The sequence below is a fragment of the Carex rostrata genome, chromosome 32 (genome assembly GCF_964058835.1).
Source record: "Carex rostrata chromosome 32, lpCarRost1.2, whole genome shotgun sequence".
In the NCBI taxonomy this organism is placed as follows: domain Eukaryota; kingdom Viridiplantae; phylum Streptophyta; class Magnoliopsida; order Poales; family Cyperaceae; genus Carex; species Carex rostrata.
This window is the reverse complement of record NC_135949.1, coordinates 1862370-1884805: the sequence shown is the minus strand read 5'-3', so window position 1 is coordinate 1884805 and position 22436 is coordinate 1862370. Positions and strand designations below refer to the sequence as shown.

Below are 22436 nucleotides of genomic sequence, written 5' to 3'. Positions count from 1 at the left end.
GAACCTTTTGGACGAGTTCAAATCAAAATGAGTCATGTTCTGAAATTGTTAGCGCTCCTTTTATTTATTTTATTTTATTTTAATAAGAAGTTTGACATGATTTAAATGATAGTTACGTAAGATGTCAAATTAATTCGTCATCATAGTGTCTAAAACTTTTATATATGATTGGGATCATTGTATACTTGCTATCCTGTACCGACTGGTATCAGCATCTCACAAGCCTCAACAAGGCACCATTCGCAAAATGGTCAGAGTCAGAATTCAAGTCTTTGCAACTACAGAGAATACACATTTAATGTTTTATGTGGCAGACTAAGTTATATATAATTTTTTATTAAAGTTCAATTAAATTTTAAAATAATCAAAAAAATTAAAATTATAGATGGCTCAGAGCTGAAGATCCGCCCTGATTGAACTCAAATTTTTTTTGTGAGGAAGAGTAAATATTAACAACAACTCGGATTGAAAAAGAAATGGTGTTTGTATTAATATAGAAGCAGGCCTATAAAATTTTAATTGGGCTTTCATAGAGCCCATTATACTGGTTAACAATAGTTGGTTTGTTGCAACTTGAATGATCTTTGTTTTATATTTCAGGCAACAATTTAGGTTCTATTTTTTCCTTCCGCCATTTTCTTAGAAATTAAGGAAACTCCAAATCTTTTATTACTCCTCATGATGCTATGGTACTATCATATTGCATATTACTCCTTCCGCCATTTTCCTTCCGCCATTTTTTTATAATGCGAACTATTGATCTTTTATTACTCCTCGTGATTCGTACTTCACTTTTTTTAATAATGTCATTTTTATAACTTTTTTTTTTTATCGAGCACGTTGCACGCATACATCAATACCCGATCAAATGAAGAAATATGGAAAATCAAACAAGAAATCAACACAAATAAGCAATCAAGCACAAGAAAATAAAAGAGAGAAGATTTTACGTGGAAATCCTTTCGGAAAAAAACCACGGGAGCACACGGCACAAATTCACTAGATCAATGGAGTGTTTACAAATACAAGGAGATAATGAAGCTATTAACACTCACTCTAACACTCTAATAAAATGACTTAATGGCTTAATGGGCTTCAACATTTGAGTTTTGGGTTCAACATCAACACATACAACCTGTCAAACACAGTATCAACCATTTGAAAATAAGTATACCTCCACTTTACTTTGAATAGTAGGATGAAAAACACCAGCAAAAATCCTGCCACAAATCCAAACTCGATGAACAAATACAACCACTTATCCCTATCACCAGTATTTTTTGAATTGGAATCGTTGTTACCATTATTATGAGGAAATCTCCCACTACTTCCACAACTCGTCTCTAGTGGGGGTCCACATAGGTATGGATTACCACTGTAGATTGATGGGTCATCAAGCGCCTGCAACTGATATCCAGTGGGAATGCTCCCAGATAGATTATTGTAAGAAAAATTGAGTTTTTCTAAAGAGTATAAAGCGGATATGCTTTGTGGGATAGTCCCAGACAGGTTATTCATGTGAAAGTCGAGTGACTCTAGAGATGTCATGTTTCCGATTTCAAGCGGAATGTTTCCTATTAAGTGATTGTTCGACAAGTTTAGATTCAATAAACCAGCAAGAACAACTATCTCACGAGGTATCTCACCGATTAGATTATTGTTTGACAAATCCATACTCTTCCATAAGAAAAGAATATCATCATACTCAAGTTTCAACCCTTTGGTCACTGCAATTATACTCTCGCTACTATATGAAGCTAACAAAGAAGAGGACAATTGATTACTCATCCAAGTAAAATTATCCAAACCTCTTGGTAGCTGTCCCGAAAGGTAGTTATTTGCAAGATCCAAGACTTGTAAATTATTGAGTTGTGTCAACTTGGATGGGATATTACCTGAAAATAAGTTGGAACGCAATATTAGGAATGCCATATAGGGAAAGCTTTCTCCTACCCAATCTGGTATAATACCGTGAAAATTATTTTCTCCAAGATCAAGCAATTGTAATCCTTTGCAGAATTGCAAATCAAATGGAAACTCTCCAGTTAGACTGTTGTTTTCAAGAGAAACCACTTGTAGTTCGACTGAACAACTCATAGATCTAGGCACAACTCCAGAGAGCCTATTATTTGCAAGATTTACTACTCCACTGATGTTTGACCAGCAAGGAGGAAGATGCCCCGATAAACTATTACTCGAAAGATCAAGAACATACAAACTAGTTAATCCACAAGGAAACAATTCTACAACTTCAACAGTGTGATTGTTCGAAACAATCAATTTATTCTTATATGGTGACTTATAGTGTTTACGCAATTGTCCTGACAATGAGTTATTGGAAAGATACAAATCCAACAAACTTGTAGGAAGAAATGGCATTTTACCCACAAGCCGATTATTACTCAAATCCATAATCTCTAGTTTTGTCATGTGCACCAAGCTGGCTGGTAACTTTCCTCTAAGCATGTTAGTAGACAACCAAAGGAATCTAAGTGAAGATAAGCTCCAAACCCAATTGGGTATACAGTCATCAATTCTAGTATCTGTCAGATCTAGATCCTCAATTTGTACTTGTCTCTGGATCCAAGAGGGAAATTTTGGCCCTAGTTTATTTGACCACAACCAAATTGTATTCAATTGAAAAGAGGGGTTACATTCACTACCAAACAAAATAGTTATGTTGGCATGTGCGAGGCCTAAAAACTTGAGTTTTGACAAACCAGTTAGATGGGTTTCTGATAGTAATCCTGTGAGGGAGTTATAACTAAGATCAAGCTTAACAAGATTTGTTAAATTTCCAATATTAGTTGGTATTGTTCCATTTAGGTTATTACCGCTAAGATCAAGCTGAACAAGTTTTTTTAAATTTCCAATATCAGTTGGTATTATTCCATTTAGGTTATTACCGATAAGATTAAGCTGAACAAGATTTGTTAAATTTCCCAGTGTAGCGGGATATGGCCCCACCAGGTTACAGCTTTCGAGAATTAGAACATTTAAACCGTGTAAACTGCCCATCCAATTGGGTATGGTGGTATTGAAGTTTTGATCAGAAAGATGAAGCACTCTGAGAGAGGTGAAGTTCACTAAAGTGAGTGTATTGGGAATTTGGGTTAGATTGTTATCAGACAAAACTAACACTTCAAGTGATGATAGTTTGTTCAAACTTTGCACCCAGTTATTTGAATCTTTGAAATCAACTCCTGACATGTCTATATACTTTAGAGACCTCATATTAGATAACCACCATGTATCGACACTCAATATAAAACCAGAAAAATAATAGTCTTGTCTAAGATCAAAGTACAAATCAGAAAAATAATAGTCTTGCCTAAGATCAAAGTACAACAACTTGGAAAGGTTCCCAAGCTGAGGATGTATCATTCCTGACAAAGCCGTGTTAGACAAATTGAGATACTTTAAGTTTCTCAATGCGCTTATAAATTCTGGAAATTTATTCCCACTAAAATTATTGAAGCTGAGATCTAAGTGCTTCAGATCACTAAGAAATAACAAAGATGGGCTGATCTTCCCGGTCAAGCCAGGGTGGTATTTCCAATAATTGAAGGTACCTTCGTCATAATAGATCGGTTCAACATTGGTATTTCGAAGGTTAAGCTTGACAACACGACTTGTTCGATTGTTGCATCGGATCCCTGCCCAGTTGCAACATTTTTCACCTCTCCATGAAGCCAGACGACGACTCTTATCATTGACACCAGCTTTGAATTCAAGCAGGGCATCCCTCTCATGCTCAATACAGCAATTTGCCAAGAAGGCTTGAATGAGTAAGAGGAGGAGGATGAAATTGGGTGAGAAATAACACATCTTGAATTAATGTGAGAAGCTCTCAATGGTTCACCAAAATATTCCAGTTGCAACTATTTATACAAGTAGATATTGTTGGTGTGATATGTCAGCTCATGAAGATAGTCATCCTATACGCAAACAAACGTACAATTAATTAATTTGGAATTATCTTACCGATATTATACATACATACATATTTTAAAATTATTGTTTTTCAATGGAATTATCTTACCGACATTATACATACATACATATTTAAAAATTATTGTTTTTCAATGGAATTATCTTACCGACATTATACATGACATCACATGAAGACTTATACAAGTAGACTGGACGTGAACCTTCTACTAACAAAATATCTAGTGCAATTTTCTACAAGATTTATTTCGACCATACAAATAGTAAGAAGACTTGTATGGTACTTCAATTCTATGGTACTAGTCTTTTACTAAAAAATAAAATAAAACAAAAAAACCTACTGTACTAAACATGTATATGTTACTTCATCATCAGAAATTGTACTTGTATTCCAAATGATATACGGGCATAATTAATTTGCAACTTTATAGTTTTGATGTGTTGATTATACCGTACATTAATGAATCAAATAAGAAAGCAGTGTTTTCACGATAATTTAATAAATCCAGCTATACATACAAATAAATTGTACTCAAATTTCTCAATTCCATGTAGAATCTAATTAGAAAAGTCGTAACTCCCACGGCAATTTATTAAATTTGGCAGATCAAATGTCTTCCACAAATTTGTAATAATGTTGTTGATAAGTAGAGAACTGTCATTTTAACCAAAGACTTGAATTGTTCAATTTTCCACAGTGAAAACTTCTGTTAATTATTGGACAGCCTCATAATTTATTTATTTAAGTAATGAATTGACTGATGGCAACTACAGATGAAAGCTACACGTTCTTGATTACATGAGGCACATATATAATAGTCACATGGACCAGAAAGTGTTCTGGCACAGGAGTACTTGACTTACCAGTCCTTGACGGCCTATTAGAAACTCGAATTACGGAAAAAATTAAGTCTGTAGGGACTTGTATACTTGTATTACATACCTGTCGTCTATGAATTAATCATTGTCATGTTCATTCAATCATCCATAACCTAACAGTCAGGAGCAGCTGGAGCCTGGAGGCATGGATAAGGTTTGGATTCAAAGTGTCATGGAAATACGAAGCCTTCATTTCATGAAAGACTTCATTCGGGGTGCCATTTGACTGTGGAGAGTAACACGTTTGGAGCTACATATAAATATGTGGGTTTCATACATAATATATTATGCCATCACTATTTCGGAATTATGGAAGACTAATGACTTTGAGGAATATTGTAGTGCCACTGGGGATAAACATTTTTATATACAGATCACATAAAAATTAGTTTCATTATTATTTTTAAATATTACTTTTATTCATATTTTATCTTTACTTTGTGCTGAGGCAATAGGCAACTAATGAATAGCAAAAATCAATAATTTACTAACATGAAAAAAACCTAGGGTTTTCAACAGCCACCATCCCCTCTTCTCCCTTCAATCGACTCCACTTTTTTTACTTCTTGTAGTCTTCATTCCGAAGCAACACCTCCCATCTCTCGGATCTATCTTCTCAAGCGAAGAGGATAATGAGGGAGAGGGGAGGAACCGAAGCCAGATGGAGCCGATCGGAGCCGAGAGTGCGGTCTCATCGGACTTCGGAGTGTAGAGTTCCCATCTCGATTATAGCACGATGGTGATAGATCCGGTCGCCGTCGGAGCATGACAACAGTTGAAGAAGCAGATCCGATCGTAGAGCGAGATGGTGATTAAAATACTAGTAGATCCGGTCATCGTCGAAGCGCTGCGGCGGTCGAAGAAGCAGATCCGGTCGTGAAGCAATATAATGATTAAGATATTCAAGTTATTATGAGAGATTTTTAATGTTATATTAGTTTAGAGAATTTTATGAGAATAAAATAATAGATTTAAAAATTATAGTCATTTTATCCATTGTAAATACATTTTTTATTAATGAAATATTGTTAGTATGGCATTTAAAACCACTAACCTTCAAGAAAATAATTTACTAAGATAAAATTAAACATATGAATACCACCATTATATATATATATATATATATATATATATATATAGGCTGTGGCTAATTTGCTGCCGGCAGCATTTCTGCCGGCGGTGCTGCCACTGTTTTTTCTATTTTTTGATGTTCAAATGACAAATCTAAACCGTTAGATGTTTAATCTATATTATAATCTACTTGGAGACCAAATTTTACATTTTTTGGAATTTTTGTACTATATATTAAGCTGGTTTGAAAACCGCTGATTTCAATGCTGCAGAAATTTACTGAAATCAGCGGTTTTCAAACCAGCTTAATATATAGTAAAAAAATTCCAAAAAATGTAAAATTTGGTCTCCAAGTAGATTATAATATAGATTAAACATCTAACGGTTTGGATTTGTTGTTTGGACATCACACGGCTAAATATAGCCCCGGCAGCACCTCTGCCGAAATGCTGCCAGCAGCAATTTAGACAGACCCTATATATATATATATATATATATATATATATATATATATATATATATAGGGTCCGGCTAATTTGCTACCGGTAGCATTTTAGCCGGAGGTGCTGCCACTGTTTTCAATTTATTTTTTGTAGGTCAAACAACAAATCTAAGCTGTTAGATGTTTAATCTATATTATAATCTACTTGGAGACCAAATTTTACATTTTTTGGAATTTTTTTACTATTTATTAACCTGGTTTGAAAACCGCTGATTTCAATGCTGCAGAAATTTACTGAAATCAGCGGTTTTCAAACCAGCTTAATAAATAGTAAAAGAATTCCAAAAAATGTAAAATTTGGTCTCCAAGTATATTATAATATAGATTAAATATCTAACGGTTTAGATTTGTTGTTTGAACATCAAAAAATAGAAAAAACAGTGGCAGCACCTCCGGCTAAAATGCTGCCGGCAGCAAATTAGCCGGACCCTATATATATATATATATATAAAAGTATGCAGTTGGTGATCTTGTTTTAAAAAAATATCAATTACTTATTTAAATAATACAACTATACAAAATGTTAGAAAAACCCCATTACAAATAATGCATTGTTAAATGAATGATTAATAATTATCAAATATGAATAAAAATAATACACACGAAATAACTCTTCTAGATTTATGTCCAAACTCAAGTTTTTTTATCATACAAGTCTCACGATAGAATTGTTTTTCAGAGTTAATTTCATTATGTTTTAGTGTAAATTAAATAAAGTTTGGATAGCAGACACTCAGGCCAGTTTGGGTCATTTCGGAGAAACTCTTAGAATTTCTAATTTGATGTGGCAGTTTTTAAACTAGTTTCAAGAATACAGATGGGTTTCTTATTTAGCAACTTTACTCCAAAGTTTCTTAATAAGAAATTGTTTATAAACTCTGACGTGGTCAAATAATTCGCTGAAATTTTTTTCTCTAGTAATTTATTTGCTGATGTAGCAATTATAAAACTCTAATTTTAGTTTCAGGGATGTAAGGATTTATAAACTTTCAGAGATAAAATTTGTAAAAATTAGTTAACAGTTATTTAGAAACTCTAAGAGTTTCAGAGATGTAGATGCTATAAATTGTTTTGAGTCTTAGGTTATTATATTTTTGCCAAATATGGTCAGCTCTCTAGTATGAATTATGATGAGCTGGCGTGTCCTTGCCATCATGATACGTCGCCGATTTCTCGTTGAATTGTGCCGATATGGTTGGAGACAGTCGGGACACTTCTATTTATTTATTTTTTGTCTCCCAAGCTTTCAGAATATTTAATTAATTTTGTTCTTGGACCTGGTCCAATACACCCCGCCCAAAGATTGCTTGCAAAAATTGGACTATTTTTGCTCCCTGCGTGGTTCGAAAACATCTTGGTAAGGCCAAAACCCTTACCCACTGTGATAGAGATAGACTATATTATGTGATATATTTTACTTAAGTTTTTGTGCAAGTTTGATTTAAATTTAATATTAATCTAAATATCATAATTAAAATAGAAAAATAATATATAATAGACGTATCGTATTCTATATTTTTTAAGATTGCTGTACCACCGTATCTGTATCGTATCCGATATGATATATGTACCCGCATCCTTGCAACATAGGTTATTATTAAATAATGCTGTTGCTGTGTATGGGCATCCTCTCTGGTGCAATTAATAAACCGCTGGGAAGGTGCGCATGGCTTGCCTGATCTGAACAAGAAGAACACTCGCAACGCAATCTCACTGAAGTCGTCTCGGATACAGATCTTCGTCAGTCCAATAGTTCATATCTCTCATTCGCAGGTAGAGCTACAGAAAACCCTTAGACGCCTATCAAACCAACCCTCCAACCAGGGTCTGTTTCTATGGAAGAGGGGAGAGGAGTCACTTAAGGAAAAAGCAGCTGAGAGCTTCTTGGCATTTCGTTCTCTGGGGTATTTTTACGAACAGCTGGCAGGTGACAGACAGAGGGCCACAAATTGTTATCAGAGAGCTGTTACACTCAACCCTGATGATGCCGAAGCTGGACTAAGTGTTCAATTGTTAAATTCTTGGGTTCTTGGATTGTGACATGATCTGGCCCAAGTAAAATGATTTGTGTCAAAATCCGGTTTTTTCGGTTCTGACCTGTAAACAACTCTATCATTCGAGCAATGCATGCAATTAGATGTTGCTTTGGCTGAGGCATGGTCATATATTGGAAAGGTGATAAATCATCTCAAGTTAGTTAAATTTGGAATGTTGTAAATTTGGTTAAAAAATGGGTGTTTAGGGCTTCTACTGAGCATAACTCATTCATGGAACCCAAAGAATCTTACATTAAACTAATTTCTTTGCATTTATTAGTTCTTCATTTTTTATATTAACTTTATTTATATTTTTTGTTGCTTTCAGATTTATTGGGAATTAAATGAGAAACTTTTGACAAGGCAAGCTTTAATGGATCATGCAAGAAGCATAGACGGATCCTTCTCTGGCAGTGCCATGGGCTGGGATGTCACTTGATAATCAGACTGGGTATTATTAATTGCTTCTTCTTTCCAAATTTGTATTATTTTTTCTACTGCTTCAGTAGTGTCTTGTATTCTCTGATTGTTTGCGTACTAGATAAGGCCCTTTTCGATTTATAAGGCCCATGAGCCCATTTCATAGATAAAATAGTTTTTACATTGAGCGCGGTGAGGTGAATGTAAGCTGTAAATTGTTCCAAAAACCATCCATACACGCAAATAACCAGCTACTTTTGACAATACAGAATATAAACCATACACGATATACCACTGTGTCTACCCGGAATCCAAAACAGCGACTTACACAATTTAGACTCAAACCAAACAATTTTTTCATAATCAAAATCATATTTATTTATTTTTCAAATTTGGGCACTTTCTCATAAAAACAATTTGCTGTCTCTCTGAGCAAGCCACGTCACTCCTTTTTATTTTTATTCTTTTTTTAATCAGCTACATCGTTGTTGTTTTTTTAAAATTCCTTTTTAAATTCAGTTATGTCACTGTGTAACAGTTATGTTCAATCAGATGAAATTACTATTCATTCATGTTCCATAAATTGTTATAAAGTATGTTAAATTTGGTGGCCACGTAAAGCCCGCAATGTCCAATTGTTCTATGCTCCATTTATTTATTTATTCAATATTTAATACATTTAAATTTACTTAATTTCTGATTTCGCGTCATAGCCTTTAAGCTCCAACTTTTAAAGAATAATTTTATTTAGAGACGATATTCAATAACTCGTGGTTTGTCCTGAGGCACAAACATATTTGCTCTACCGATCCCGCAACAGTGATCTGGCCATACTATACAGTGATAGGATTATTTTTTTTAAAAAAATAGAACAAATTTTAAATATTTTGAAAGAACAAACATCATTGTTTTTTAAAAAAACAAACATCGCAGAAGTGTTATTTTTTACATTTTTGCCAGAAAATTCTTTTTATGCTTTTTCAGTCTAACTACATTACCCGTCTCAGCAATTATGTTAGCATGAGAATTCATAAACTTGTACACAAGTATTATATTTCCAAAAATATAAAATAAAATTTTCACTTTTATATTCATATTCTTATCCTTGAATAATAAAAATCAGTTTATTAATGGATCTTAAATGTACAACTAGAGTCAAGCATATTTTGTTCTACGCTTTTGGAATTAGATATCAACCAATTCTTAAAAAAAGTGAAGGCAAGGTAACAGCAATTAGCATAACTCTCAAAATTCTAAATATAATGGACTAGACTGTTCTTGGTTCCTAAAACAAATGAAATTAACTAGAAAATAATGAGATATGTTTTTGCTTTTAGCATTTAGTGGGTGAACAAGTTTTCCTAACCAATTACATAGCATACTTGGTTTCAATAATTTTGCTGCAATTTCCTCCGATCTTATATTTTCTTGAGTTCCATCAAGATAGTTTTTTTTTATCTATTATGTTGTCGATGATGCATATATATTTTTTGATTGAAATAATTTTTTAATTTGATTTTCTCTAATATTTTATTTTAACATACATTTACAACAGTAAATAAATGCATGTCTAGATGGAACATATATATTTGAAGGAACCTTTTGTAAATAAATTTATATTTATATTTTCATCTAAGAATTAAGAGCTGATAATAAGTACATATTTAAGCAAGCAGTCATATAAATGTGATGAATTGGTCACACAAAATGTGTTATGGAATTAATTCTAGAGTTTGGAGCCGGTAGTATTGAATTCTAAAGAGTTTCCAATTAACTTATTAATTGCAGCACATACTATGCTAACTATAGCTAGATCAATTTGTCTCCTTATTTTTGACAGTTGGACGCAGTGTCTCAAATATTGAAGTATTTTTTTAACTTGATTGAGTTGTGCACTTTGTAATTGCTTCACAATTAAAAAAATCTCAAGAGTAATTATTTTGTAATTGTTTTTAATTTTCTTTGACCAGATTATAAACTTTGTAGATCTTTGGATTTATGTATGTGTCTTCACATAATTATATTTTGTTTTAATCAAACATAAATATATTTTACAATTTTGATATCAGCTACTATTTCTGCAATATAACTGCTTTTTAAAATCAATTAGTTTATCTTGAAAAAATTGAATGTCAAGCAACTGAAGGGATGCCTATTAATTAATAATCACCCAAACAATCACAAATGCTTCTCCTAAAAAAAATAAAAAATAAAAAAAAAGCAATTCGAAGATAACAATTGTTGAGGGGTTAGTACGCGTAATGCATAATGCTTAGCCATTTTGCTGCGTCTTACATAATTTATTATTTTTTATTTTCGGCAGTGAAGGCCCATTGGGCCGATGTCATATACAAAATTCTCTGGCAGTGCCATGGGCTGTGATGTCAGTTGATAATCAGACTGCGTATTATTGCTTCTTCTTTCCAAATTTGTATTCTTTTTATACTGCTTTAGTAGTGTATTGTATTCTCTAATTGTTTGCTTCTTTTATTATTGTAAAAGGTGTCAGTTTAGTAGAGGACTCTTTGAAAGCTGCTTAAGGGCTGTGCGGATATTACCTGTGAGTAATCTTGTTGCTTTCTACCCAACTAAACATAAATGATACTTGTGTGTTTGAGTTTGAAATTCTTATATAGCATTTCTCATTTGATTTAAATTATTATATCCTATGCAAGGGGGATGAACTGGTACAATCTGAAGTCCGGCACAGCTAGGGGTGCAAATGGATCGGATAATATCCATACCCATACCCACCTTATCAGATACGATACGGGTCGGATAAACGGCTAAAAAGGTACCATTGACAACCCTACTTATAGGTGTATTTCTCATAAAAAAAATTTTGGTCTCTTTGAGCAAGCCACATCACTACTTTTTATTTTTATTATTTTTTGAATCAGCTACGTCGTCGTTGTTTTATTTAAATTCCTTTTCAATTCAGTTATGTCACTGTTTAACATTTATGTTCAATCACATGAAATTACTATTCCTGTTCCATAAATTGTTATAAAGTTTGTTAAATTTGGCGGCCACGTAAAGCCCACAATGTCCAATTGTTCTATGCTCCATGTATTTATTTATTCAATATTGAATACATTTAAATTTACTTAATTTCTGATTCCGCATTATAGCTTTTAGGCTCCAACTTTTAAAGAATAATTTTATTCTAGAGACGACATTTAATAACTCGTGGTTTCTTCAAGATCAAATTAAAAAAAAATTATAATTAGCTGGTTCGATATTCTGACTCAACCACATCGTCCATGATCAATTTAATCCTTAATGTAAGCTGCTTTGTCTAGTATCTATGATGAAATGTATGAATGAAGCTAATCTATTTTGTAATACTTTAGTTATTAATTTAAAACTACAATTTATGAGACTTATTGCCTATAATTGGAAATAGTAGTTGCATAATAAAATTTCTCATTATTAATAGGTTTAAAATATTAAAACCAACTATATATACAATATAACAACCACCTTGTTGTAAGTTTATTTTTTCTTGTTATTGAATGAGTACCTACATGTGCAAGTTTGGTATAATTTTTAAATACAAAATAATGGTGTCATTTGCAAGAGCTCTGGTGTAGCACATATTTGTTTATGATTTGTTATTAATGGTACATTTAAATTTTTGGCAGTGTTATCAAGCCAATAGGCTCCATCTTTTATTATGTCAAATTGAATTAGTATAAGCAGCATTTATCTGTCCCAAGTTGGTCAGATTCTAAATGCAGCAGGTTTTAGGTGCTATAACTCCTTATTAAATTCCATTTATATGCATTTATATTCTTGTTTGGTAAAATTGGTATTGACATAAATATATAGACAATAAGCATCCACCCTTAATTCATATGTCAAGTTCACCTATTGGGTTAAAAAGAAGAAGAAGAGGAGTCTTCCAAAGAACTTTTCATTTTTATTTTTCTGTATCAACTTTTTGTTATATTTTTAGATTATTTATTTTAGATTGAAAGAGGATCAAATTTCTGAACATATAAATTTACACAAATTTTTCAGCCGAGTTTCGAATTTCTAAACTTGTAAAAAGATAGATCATTTGTCCCTCCATATATACGTGAGGAAGAACTGGTTTGTTATTTGGTGGCTAAAAATGTTCTTCTGTGAGAGACCGCAGGTTGAAAAATCAACTAAAAACTCTCTTGTAATTGTGGATATTTAAAATTGAGGGACTTGACTATCATTTTTATCTGAAAAATATTTACAAGAAAAACTCATAATTTATTTATCCAAAAATAATTACTTATTAATCAGAAGCTAACTAAACTTTTTTTTACTTAAAAATGCATAAATGCGCAAGTTGCATGGTTCAATTAAAAGAGTTAATGATAGACCTTGATGCAAGATATTAAAAATGTGCTTCTATTAGTTATTATTAAATAATGCTGTTGATGTGTATGGGCATATATCCTCTGCTGGTGCACTTAATATGCTTTACTTTGTCGGTGCCTGATTTTGCTGTTGCTCTTTAAAATATAAATTTGACCATTATTTATGCCTAGATTCCTTCAACTGCGTAGAAAACAGTTCCAAGGAAATAAACGCAGAGAAAAAAAAAATACTTGGTAACTTGTTTTATTCAATTATATATAATTGATCTCATTTACATTTGATTTCTATAACTTAAAAGTTTGATTCCGTCTATGATATAAATATATATATTTGTACATAGTTGTAAAAATTAATTTGTTAAAAAATAAATAAAACAGGTGACATCTTGCCACTTATTTTCAAAAACCAATTTTTTTAATATGCTTTTGGCTCTTTGGCAGACTATATTTTTTTTTCTTAAAAAAATATTTGATACTTTCAGTTATTATCACTTCATCCTTGCACAGTTGCACTTTGGATTGAATCCAATAACCCGCTAAATGAATCCATTACCATTACTTCTATACGGTATGGGCCTATTGGGTTCTTTCAAGTTTCTTGCTATCCGGCCCAAATAAGCCCCAATTAATTAGGCTCGTTCAATTCAATTTCGTACAAATCAGCTGCGCAATTAATTATAACTCAAGCAAAATGGTTCATAAAAATGCGCAAGACATAATTACATATATACGATCATTGCTTTTAATGTTGAGAATAAATGGATTTATTTCCATATTTGCAAGGTTTTATGCTACGTAGCTCCGACTGTTTTCCATAGCAGTGACTATAGTGACAAATGAATTATTTGGGTTCGGTTTGGCGAAATTAAAATTTCTTGATTCGAGATTAATTCGGATATAATTCGGAAATAACTAGGAATTATCTGAACTAGAGATCTCAGTTCTGCAAGAGAGCAAAAAAAATCTTCTTGGAAAAATTTGAAAATAATTCGCAAATAATTCGGAATATTTGAAAAAAAAATCGTAAAATTTTCAAATTATTCGGGTTTAATTTGGTCGAACTTCGGTCAAGCAAGTAATTTGAAGTTCGGTTTGGCATCACCAAATTTCGGTCAAGAATGAGACACTTTTTGCGAGGATAAAAATGTGACTTTTTGCGACCGAACCGTCATTGTTCTGCTTTTTCTATTCGCGACTGTACTTTTCACGACGGAGTACTGTCATAAATGTGTTTTTTCCCTTGCGAAAAGTGTCTACTCCGTTGTTGTGAAAAAACATATTATTCGAGTTTAATTCGTGAATCTATGACTACGGCGGTGACCCATTGGGTCATACCGCTTGTAAAAAAAGTGATGAAAAAATTAAAAGAATCTAGTCAACTATGAACACATTTAAATTGAACGTCTGGATTATAAGTGAACTTTTGATTTACTTTAGAGAAAACTGTTACTTTATTCAACTTTCCACGGGGTACAAGCTATTCTTCACACAGAATCACCCTTAACTAAGCTTAGCCCGATATAATTTTCAGTTTGGACCTAGTTGACGATTTAGCTTTACTGATGGTCAAAATAAGCTGAGATATATACCAATTTGTATGGCCTAATTAATAAAATAATTATACGTCTGCATGTTTTAGCTTTTCTTCTTTCAATTTCTAGGTTGACGGGGTAAATACAAAAGATGCATTGCCATTGGTGTATGACCCAGATATAATATCAGCTTACTGGGGCAAGAAACCCACAGCTGTTGCCACTCGAATTGTGCAACTTCTTTCTGTGGCTGGTGGTTTCTTATCCGGTCTCATATCTGATTTGATCAACAAAACAATCAAAGAGGTAAGTATATCACCATTCACCGCATCAAATTTTTTCTTAGTCACAATGTCTTATATTGATATATGAAGTTACTCTTCGGTAATAATGCCATGACTTTCAATGAAATAATCCACATCTAAATACGAGATGCTGATCGGACACTCTGATCTGTCTGTCCATGATTACTAACATTCCATTTTTTTGCTTATTGAAAATATGTTAACTCCGAAGATTGCAAGTTTGATAATGCGAAAGTATAAGTTGATTTGCGGGTGATTGGTTTCCAATAACTTCACATGTGTAGTTTCTAGTACCCAATTTTATATAATTACACAGAATTGAAAAAGTTTTTAAACTTCCTATAATTAGTACCCAAAATTTGAAAAAAGTTTTCTAGTACCCAAAATGGAGCCAACAATATTAATAAGGGAGCATAATTTGAACTGGATCAGATTACTTCATGACTTGACTGTTATTTATTTATTTTTTTTTTTGTTTTCATTATGTGTTCTCTGTTTTTGTAGAATGAGGTATCAAGGGCAATCGAACTGAGGGAAATAGTGACATCCCTGGGCCCTGCATATATAAAACTAGGCCAAGCACTGAGCATCAGACCTGATATACTTTCTCCTGCTGCTATGACAGAGTTGCAAAAGTTATGTGATAAGGTCCCTTCTTTTCCTGATGATGTGGCAATGGATTTAATCAAAGAAGAGCTTGGTCGGCCCTGGCAGGAAATTTATTCTGAGCTGTCTCCCTCTCCCATTGCAGCTGGTAAAGCTCATTTCATTCTTATGCTTTTGGGTGATTTCCATGCATGCCCCTGCAAAACTTCGCAATATTGCACACATGCCTGTCAAAGTTTGACTATTGTGCCTAATTGGAAAGTAGGAAAATACACACATTCATGGCCCTTGTAAGTTTCCCTGAAGAGGCTCCAAATTAATCCTCCTACATGATTGATTATTTTTTATATATTAATTTCTTTTCAGACCAGTGTGACGAGTATGTGATATTTCCTTTGTTCTTGAGGTGTTGTGTGTAAATTACTAGCCAAGTATGATATATTTAGGTTTTGCTAGGGCACATGAAACTTTTTTCTTATTGTGTATAACAATAGCATAAAAAGCCAAAATGTAAGAGAAGACATTGCATCAATTCTATACTAATGGACCAGACTCAACCAGCTAGTCAATACCGGACTCATCTGGTACATTACTTGGCCTGTTGGCCATATTGGAGATGGAAATATTTTCTTACTTCTCTTGATTGGCAATTAACCTTAAGCCTCAGTCCAACTCTATGCATAAGAACCTTTATTAAAGTAAAAAAAAAAAGAATTAAAAGAAATAAATTAAAGTTGGATATACTAGTGCCTTCGAAACACTTTCCCTTGATGCCTTTTGAAATAATTTAACTGAAACACTTTTCGCTGGTGCTTTTTTCTCTTATGCTATAATTCTAGCATCATTCACTAGTGGAGAACATACAATTAGTGTCGCCTTAAAAAACCGACACTAATACTTTAGTATCGGTCGTTTACAAAAACCCGACACTAATAATATTAGTGTCGGGTATTTATATGTAGGCGATACTAATAACTGAGAATTAGTGTCGGCTGTTTATAAACAGCCGACACTAATGTATTAGTGTCGGCTATTTATAAACAGCCGACACTAATACTTAACAATTAGTGTTGGCCATTTATAAACAGCCGACACTAATACATTAGTATCACCTTTTTATAAACAGCCGACACTAATTCTCAGTTATTAGTGTCGCCTATTTATAAACAGCCGACACTAAAGCTAAAAAAATTTCATTTTAAGTCCCGCGCACCTCTTTCAAACGCACGCCTAGGGTTTAAAACATCTCCTTCACTTCGCTTCACGCTTCTCTCCGATCTGATCTTCTCAAACCGAGCCGCTTCTAGGCGAATACCAGAAGATGTAATGCAATATGGTCCTGCGCATGCTTCACGAAAAGGGACGTAACTTTTGATCCGTCCGTCGGATCGGACTGAAATTTTGACAGGAACTCCACAGCTCAAAACCGGATGAGAAACCAATCTATGATTCGTTTCGCCATTTTGCGGGCTCAGATTCACGATCCGAGTCTTCCTTCATGGACTTTTGGTATAGTGTTTATAATTTTAGAGTTTTTAGGGTCTTTTATGTATCTTTTATGTATTTTTTGTTTTAGGGTTTGTATGATATTTTATTTAGGGTCTTTTATGTATCTTTGATGTATTTTATGTTTTAGGGTTTGTATGATAACAATAAATAAGCAATTTGGATGATATTTTATCTAGTGAGTGTTATTTGTAAATTATGATGAATTATTTGATATCTTTGTTTTATATATAGTTCAGCAAAAATATATGAGCATTCCAGAATAAAAATTTTCATTTTTAGAATTTTCTATGATTTATAGTGAATTTTTGAAATTTATTTTTTTAATAAATAGCCGACACTAAAAGTTAGTATTAGTGTCGGCCATTTAATAAATAGCCGACACTAATGCCTTACTTTTAGTGTCGGCTATTTACAAAGTATTAGTATCAGCCCGATTAGTGTCGCCAAATGTCCGACACTAATACCCATAAACAGCCGACACTAATTCCAAGTTCTCCACTAGTGATTGGGACAGGTGTACAAAGGCCGCTTGAAAGAAACAGGAGAATTAGTAGCCGTGAAAGTGCAAAGGCCTTTTGTACTCGAGACTGTCACTATAGATCTCTTCATCATTAGGAAATTAGGGTTAGTACTAAGGAGACTTCCGCAGGTAAAGAGTAGCTGCATTTTTGTCAAAGCTTAACTTTTCTGAAGTTTAGGTTAAGGTATATGGTTGTTAGGATGAATACGGCCGGCCCCAACATTGTTGAATCCTTTATAATTGGAGCTACCTGTGTTGTAAACAAAAACTCCAAATGATTAATCATTGAGGTTATTTCTGACATAAGTTAGCTTCCCTTGGTGTGCTAGTCAATGCTTAAGCTCCATATGTCCTTTGATACCTTGTCCTTTATATTTTTTCTTGATAACAATTAGAAATTGTAATCTCGTGTGCTAGATCTCAGTTGATGTGGTGGGGTTGGTGGATGAATGGGCCGCTCGCTTTTTTGAAGAACTTGATTATGTGAATGAGGGAGAGAATGGTACCCGGTTTGCTGAAATGATGAGGAAGGATCTTCCCCAGGTAAACATGAGAATTTTTGTTTGTTTTTGCCATAAACGTAGTTAAAACATTAATGTTTTTGCTTTTTTTGCTTAATGCGAAATGGCTGGGTAGAAATTTAATTGTTCGCTCTTCTAGCATCATGATCTGTATGTGCAAGTTTAAGTGCATGCTACTGGTACCATAAGGGATCGATTAACCGGCTTGTATGTACAAGCTGTCTAGTTGGTGATCTGTCACTCACCTATTATCTTGGTATTTTTGGTTTGCAATTCCAGGTTGTCGTACCAAAAACATATACAAAATACACTTCAAGAAAAGTTCTCACCACAGGATGGGTTGAAGGAGAAAAGCTATCACAGAGCAAAGAAAGCGATGTTGGAGAACTCGTCAATGTAGGAGTGATTTGCTACTTAAAACAGGTTGGTTGAAAACTACACATTTATTCTTTTATTAATATAACCTAAAGTCTGAACAGGAGCGCTATGAGACCAAACAATTGCCAAATTAAGTGTGTACAGTGTAATCAGAATTGGTGTGTTGCAGAACAACACAGATTGATTTTTGCAAGATTCCTCTATAATTATAAGAATCTAAAAATCTCACAGAAGTTATTCAAAACTTCCACATTGGTACAACAGAAATCCCTAAAAAATATAGCCACCATGTTGGTGCTTACGATTATTGGTATATTAACCCTGCTGTTGTACATAATATTGTTAAAAATAACTAGTGTATATATTCAGTGGAGATGCATTTCTTGGGGACATTTATCAGAACATCAAGGATTTTTGCATCTTACCCCCTAATTTCCTTTCCTGGCGCTATGAGCTCCCATATCTATTCTAATTTGGTGACAGCTGCTCCTACTTTTTGTGCTGCTCCAGAAGATTGCAATCTATCTATAATCAGCACCATAATCTTTCTATTAATTATTTGTATATTAACTTTCTTTATTAGTTCCAACGGCTATTTAGCCTAAGTGTGTATAAATAGAATAGCTGCTGTACATTGTAAAGTATGATTTGATAATCAATAAAATCTAGAAATTCCTCTTATCAGAAATTTCAAATATGTTATTTATCTTTTGATCAGAAGCACTAGTTTTGTATGCAATTTACGTTTTTACGTTTACAATATTACCACATATTTTGAATGACTTATTAAGTAAAATGATGAAATCTTTGTAGTTGCTTGATACCGGCTTCTTTCATGCTGATCCTCATCCTGGTAACATGATTCGAACTCCTGATGGAAAGTTGGCCATACTTGATTTCGGTGTGTATTTCTTTATCTTTTTTCACTTTTTAAACTCTGTATATATCTCTTTAGATTGTAAAAATGTGAATATCATCACATGTAATTCATTCTCAATTGCCTCAATATGCACTTTATCGCTCAGAATAATGCAACTTTCATGAAGGATTGGTATCACGGTATTTTGTATCAATACTGCACCTGTCAGGTCAGGTATTGGTGCATATATTATAGCCAGTACCCAGTAGGCCAGAATCATCCTTTTTGGATTCAATTACAATTTCTCTATTACCCCTTTTGTTTCCTCTTTTGTCTTCTTGTTATTTACAACTCTTTAGAAAACACAGTAATATTATGCATTTCCATGCAGGGCTCGTGACAAAACTTACGGACGATCAAAAGTACGGGATGATAGAAGCCATAGCACATCTAATCCACCGTGACTATGATGCAATTGTAAAAGATTTTGTCAAGCTTGGTTTCATTCCAGATGGGGTTAACCTCGATCCTATTTTACCTGTGTTAGCCAAGGTCTTTGATCAGGCTTTAGAAGGAGGTGGCGCCAAAAATATTAATTTCCAAGAATTAGCATCTGATCTTGCACAGATAACCTTTGATTATCCCTTTAGAATCCCTCCGTATTTTGCCCTGATTATTCGAGCTATTGGCGTTTTAGAAGGTATTGCATTGGTCGGCAATTCTGATTTTGCTATTGTTGATGAAGCTTATCCCTACATTGCACAGGTAAAGTATCTTTCTTAAACCTACTAGTTCTTGTTCAGACTGGAAATATTCCTAATTTTAGTTGTTTTATCACCAAAAGGAATTTCCCTTTATGTTTCCAGGAGTATATATAGCCTAAAGGCATGATTCCTAACTAAAACATTTACATTTGGTTAACAGTACTGTATAGTGAGCTGATGTAATCTTCTGTGCTTTGGTTCTTTAAATATTGGTATTTGCACACTTTTTTCATTTGTTTCTATTTTTGTTTCAATAGAGACTATTGACTGATGAATCACCTCGGTTTAAGGAGTGCATTAAGATACACAATTTATGGAAAGTCTGGTGTGTTTGATGCTGAGAGATTTATTGATGTGATGCAAGCCTTTGAGAATTTTATTACAGCAGCAAAAAGTGGCGGTGGTGAAAATTTGAAAGGAAGCATGGCCGAACTCGGTGTTTTACAAAGTCAACCAGGTTCCCCTTTGGTGCCAGTGCTGCCATCTATGATTTCTGGACCAGAGCAACCAATCAAAACTCGAGCAGCGCTTGCATTTTTGTTGTCTGATAAAGGAAATTTCTTCAGAGAGTTTATTCTTGATGAGGTATATTATTGGTTCTGTTATTCCAATAAAGTATCAAAAATTGTTTTGCTGCTGTTGCACGTTCTGTTATTACTCCATTTTATTTGCTATATGTTACTAATTGGTGAATACTATTTACATGGTATTGAGTGTAGATAGTGAAGGCCATAGATGCGGTTTCAAGGGATCAATTGGTACAAGTTGCGACTGCTTTGGGTATAAGAAACCCGGTGCCAGTTTTTGGAATGGCTCCCGTAAGAACTACCGCTCTTCTGCCAACAATTACTGCAGAAGACAAGGTCATTTTAAACAATGTGGAGAAGGTGGTTAAGTTTCTCACAGCTGGGACTTCAACTCCAAATTCTACATCTGACAGGGTAATTCCGCGTGTATATCTATTTAATTTTGCTTCATTGACAGAAAAAGAATTAGTCAATTTTGCTTGCGTTATTTAATGTTTTCTCGAGCAAGTCGTTCTTTAGCTTAATTTTGTTCTGTCGAACTGTTATGTTGTCAAAAATTTTGCATCTTCCATACCTGATCATCTCTTGGGGCAAAATATCAAATATGTCCACCTTAGTAGCATTTTTATGGACTCAATACAATGCATATGTTACTATTTCTTAGTGTGCATATTATTTTTTCATTGGCAGGATATGAATCTGGCAAATACTATTCAAGAGCTTCTTCCAGTATTGCCGGGAATATCTGCAAAGGTGCTACCAGATATACTGAGCAGACTGTCTTCTCGCATATTTGCACGGATAATCCGAGAGGTTTTTTTGTAGAAACTTATCATTCCTTGCAAAATTAGTCTGACTTCAGTTTTATTTTTTTCCTTTTCTTGTGCATGTATAGCATTAAGAAACATCTTTCTTGTGTATAATGCCACCACAAACTTTAGAAATAACTACAGATCATACATCACAAAGTTCAATTTCTGTTAGCCATCAGCTGTTTTCATTACTTTGATGCTAGTGTAACCCACTTTGGCTTGGTTATTTTTTTAAATATTTACATTTCTGTTTGCACTTGTTGCGAACCTTTTGGACGAGTTCAAATCAAAATGAGTCATGTTCTGATATTGTTAGCACTCCTTTTATTTTTTTTATTTTTTTTAATAAGAAGTTTGACATGATTTAAATGATAGTTACGTAAGATGTCAAATTATATGATTGGGATCATTGTATACTTGCGATCCGGTACTGATTGGTATCAGCATCTCACAAGCCTCAACAAGGCACCATTCGCAAAATGGTCACAGTTAGAATTCAAGTCTTTGCAACTACAGAGAATACAACACATTTAACGTTTTATGTGGCAGACTAAATTATATATAATTTTTATTAAAGTTCAATTAAATTTTAAAATAATAAGAAAAATTAAAATTATAGATGGCTCAGAGCTGAAGATCCGTCCTGATTGAACTCAAATTTTTTTTGGGAGGAAGAGTAAATATTAACAACAACTCGGATTGAAAAAGAAATGGTGTTTTTATAAATATAGAAGTAGGCCTATAAAATTTTAATTGGGCTTTCATAGAGCCCAGTATACTGGTTAACAATGTTTGGTTTGTTGCAACTTGAATGATCTTGTTTTATATTTCAGGCAACAATTCAGGTTCTATTTTTTCCTTCCGCCATTTTCTTAGAAAGGAAACTCCA

The 22436-nt window shown here is 33.5% G+C and overlaps 1 protein-coding gene and 1 pseudogene across 2 annotated transcripts; one reads left to right on the top strand and one right to left on the bottom strand.

The window, feature by feature from the left end:
• Nucleotides 1-1080: 1080 nt before the first annotated feature.
• On the bottom strand, nucleotides 1081-3885 carry LOC144548042 (receptor-like protein EIX2). Its single transcript, XM_078296727.1, has one exon. It carries the CDS (start codon nucleotides 3826-3828, stop codon nucleotides 1096-1098), a length of 2733 nt encoding a protein of 910 aa, XP_078152853.1. The 5' UTR covers nucleotides 3829-3885; the 3' UTR covers nucleotides 1081-1095.
• A 1090-nt stretch (nucleotides 3886-4975) lies between these two features.
• LOC144547781 (uncharacterized) lies at nucleotides 4976-21715 on the top strand (annotated as a pseudogene). Its single transcript, XR_013509149.1, has 14 exons — nucleotides 4976-4984; nucleotides 8177-8428; nucleotides 8768-8869; nucleotides 13697-13807; nucleotides 14876-15052; nucleotides 15556-15805; nucleotides 17658-17815; nucleotides 18104-18229; nucleotides 18487-18630; nucleotides 19399-19486; nucleotides 19836-20209; nucleotides 20466-20793; nucleotides 20928-21149; nucleotides 21426-21715. The product of XR_013509149.1 is annotated as an uncharacterized LOC144547781 (transcript).
• The last annotated feature ends 721 nt before the right edge of the window (nucleotides 21716-22436 follow it).

Bases quoted from the DNA above. Each gene is read 5' to 3' on its own strand.
- LOC144548042 (XM_078296727.1), bottom strand. From the start codon at position 3,828: ATGTGTTATTTCTCACCCAATTTCATCCTCCTCCTCTTACTCATTCAA.